Source organism: Coregonus lavaretus (genome assembly GCF_964263955.1).
Source record: "Coregonus lavaretus genome assembly, chromosome: 33".
Classification (NCBI taxonomy): Eukaryota; Metazoa; Chordata; class Actinopteri; order Salmoniformes; family Salmonidae; genus Coregonus; species Coregonus lavaretus.
The window spans coordinates 2,363,495-2,365,994 of NC_140020.1; the positions used below are offsets into that span (position 1 = coordinate 2,363,495).

A 2,500-nucleotide genomic window follows, 5' to 3' on the forward strand; every position below is an offset into this window, starting at 1 on the left:
TCTCTCTCTGTCTCTCTCACTCTCTCTCTCTGTCTCTCTCTCTCTCTCTCTCTCTCTCTCTCTCTCTCTCTCTCTCTCTCTCTCTCTCTCTCTCTCTCTCTCTCTCTCTCTCTCTCTCTGTCTCTCTCTCCTCTCTCTCTCTCTCTCTGTCTCTCTCTCTCTCTCTCTCTCTCTCTCTCTCTCTCTCTCTCTCTCTCTCTCTCTCTCTCTCTCTCTCGGTCTCTCTCTCTCATTTACTCTCACTATTTTTACAGTACTGTACCCTGCATCTCACAAACTTGTCCTTTGCCTTCTTGTTCTTTGTGGATATGAACCTGCAACCAGTCAAAATCTATTGAGCAGTCAGTACTGTTAACAAATGGAAAGCACAATGTTCAGGGCCATACAATTTGTCCATTGTACAGTATACAGCCTACAATGCACTGTACTACAGTATACAATACTAAAAGGGACAAAAATCAAAGGAGTAAACATGTGATCAATGTGCTTCTTCTTGTCTTTGGGCTGGGTCAGCCCAGAGCACTTCGTCGACATCACACGCAATATTGTCCCTCCTGAGGCAACGGGGGAAGAAGCCTCTTGTGTGCCGTATCCAGCCCTGACATGATTCCTCACCTATATCACCACAGGCTAAATCCATGGCTTGCAGCAGATTTACTCAGGTGTAGGGTTGTCTATCATACACTTTCCATCTCCAAGAGGAGAAAAACTCCTCAATCGGATTCAGGAAAGGCGAGTATGGAGGGAGGTACAAGTTCATAAACTGCCCGTTGATGTTAAACCATTCCCTTCCCTGAGCAGCTCGGTGGAAACTGACATTGTCTCACACTATCACATAGGTGGGAATGGGATTCTCATTTAGCTCTTGACCCTGCTGCTCATGAACCTGCTGCTCAAATAAAATATCTCTTAGATTGGCAATAAATCTGAGAAGGTGCTGGGTGTTATACGGACCGAGTGTAACATGGTGATGTAGAACACCATGGTTGCCGATAGCAGCACAGATTGTGACATTGCATCCTGTTACGATGGAGGACACGGTCAATAGTGGAAATGCTCACACTGTCGATTCCCTGGAAGTGTGTGTTGTCTTGTATCACTCGTTCCTGGATTTCGCTGAGTCGTATTGCATTATCTTGAAGGACCATGCCAACTATAACGGCCTCTTGCTCCCCAGTGAATATAGCTGTCCTTCCACCTGCATGTGGCAGCCTTGCAATTCTACAAAAAGTAGTTGTGCAGTTACAAAACATATTCATGCAGTACAATACATACAGTGATTAACTTTACAATTGTCTATTGAAACAGCTGCATATAGTGTAGTACAGTAAATTTGCAATTACAAAAATACAGTAGTACACTGTACCTGTTCTCTTCTCTGAATGTCCTTACTATGGTGGACACAGAAAATCGGCTCAAATTGGGTTGCACTCTAAGTCCTGCTTCCCTCATTGTCAGTCCATGGACAAGAACATGGTCTATGACTGTTGCTCGAATTTCATCAGATATTTCCACTCTTTGTCTTCCTCTTCCTCTTCGTCCTCCTCTTCCTCTTTCTTACCCTCCTCCTCCTCTTCCTCCTCGTCGCCCACCTCACATACGCACTCGTCCTCGTCCTCTCACATTGCTTCTTCTATCCATTCTCAGACTTTCTCCTTCCCACCTTCAACAACCTGTTTGCTCTCTGAACTGGCTTATATTGGTTGTGTCACATCATTTGAAACGGGTTAAATCAATTTTGAGTGGTTGTGTTCAATCAATGACATGTGTTCTCTATTTGTATTTGATTGTTGCCACTTGTGTTTACCAGTATGGATGACATGTGCATTGTGGATAATCATTGCAGCAGTCTTTCCCATACATTTCCTATAAACAACTCTTAGCAATTAACATTTAGCCACATACTTGACACTAAACTAGACTTTGGCTAAATGAAGAGTACATCTGTTTTACCAATTGGCAGCTAGTCCAGTTTACAGCTCTGTCTCTCTCACACACCAGGGTGTGCGTGCGTGTGTGCGTGTGTGCGTGTGTGTGTGCGTGCGTGCGTGTGTGCGTGCGAGCGAGGGCATAAGTTGGTATGGAGGGACTTGGAAGTGGAGGAACATAAAAACATAAGATGTATTTTAACAGATATAAGCAGCTTCAAAACTCTGTTCTGTTAATCATTCAGCAGTGAGGGAGCTCTGTCCTGTTAATCATTCAGCAGTGAGGGAGCTCTGTCCTGTTAATCATACAGCAGTGAGGGAGCTCTGTCCTGTTAATCATTCAGCAGTGAGGGATCTCTGTCCTGTTAATCATACAGCAGTGAGGGAGCTCTGTCCTGTTAATCATTCAGCAGTGAGGGAGCTCTGTCCTGTTAATCATTCAGCAGTGAGGGAGCACTGTCCTGTTAATCATTCAGCAGTGAGGGAGCTCTGTCCTGTTAATCATTCAGCAGTGAGGGAGATCTGTCCTGTTAATCATTCAGCAGTGAGGGAGCTCTGTCCTGTTAATCATT

The 2,500-nt window shown here is 44.6% G+C and overlaps 1 protein-coding gene across 1 annotated transcript in view; it reads left to right on the plus strand.

Annotated features, from left to right (window-relative positions):
- LOC311108081 (signal-induced proliferation-associated 1-like protein 1) overlaps positions 1–1,819 on the plus strand; it is a gene marked incomplete at both ends in the record, with an annotated part of 7,491 nt that extends 5,672 nt beyond the window's left edge. The window contains one exon of the mRNA XM_084150724.1: positions 1,811–1,819. Within this exon, the coding sequence (XP_084006850.1) occupies positions 1,811–1,819 (9 nt within the window). The remainder of the gene's footprint in view (positions 1–1,810) is intronic.
- Between the last annotated feature and the right edge of the window lie 681 nt (positions 1,820–2,500).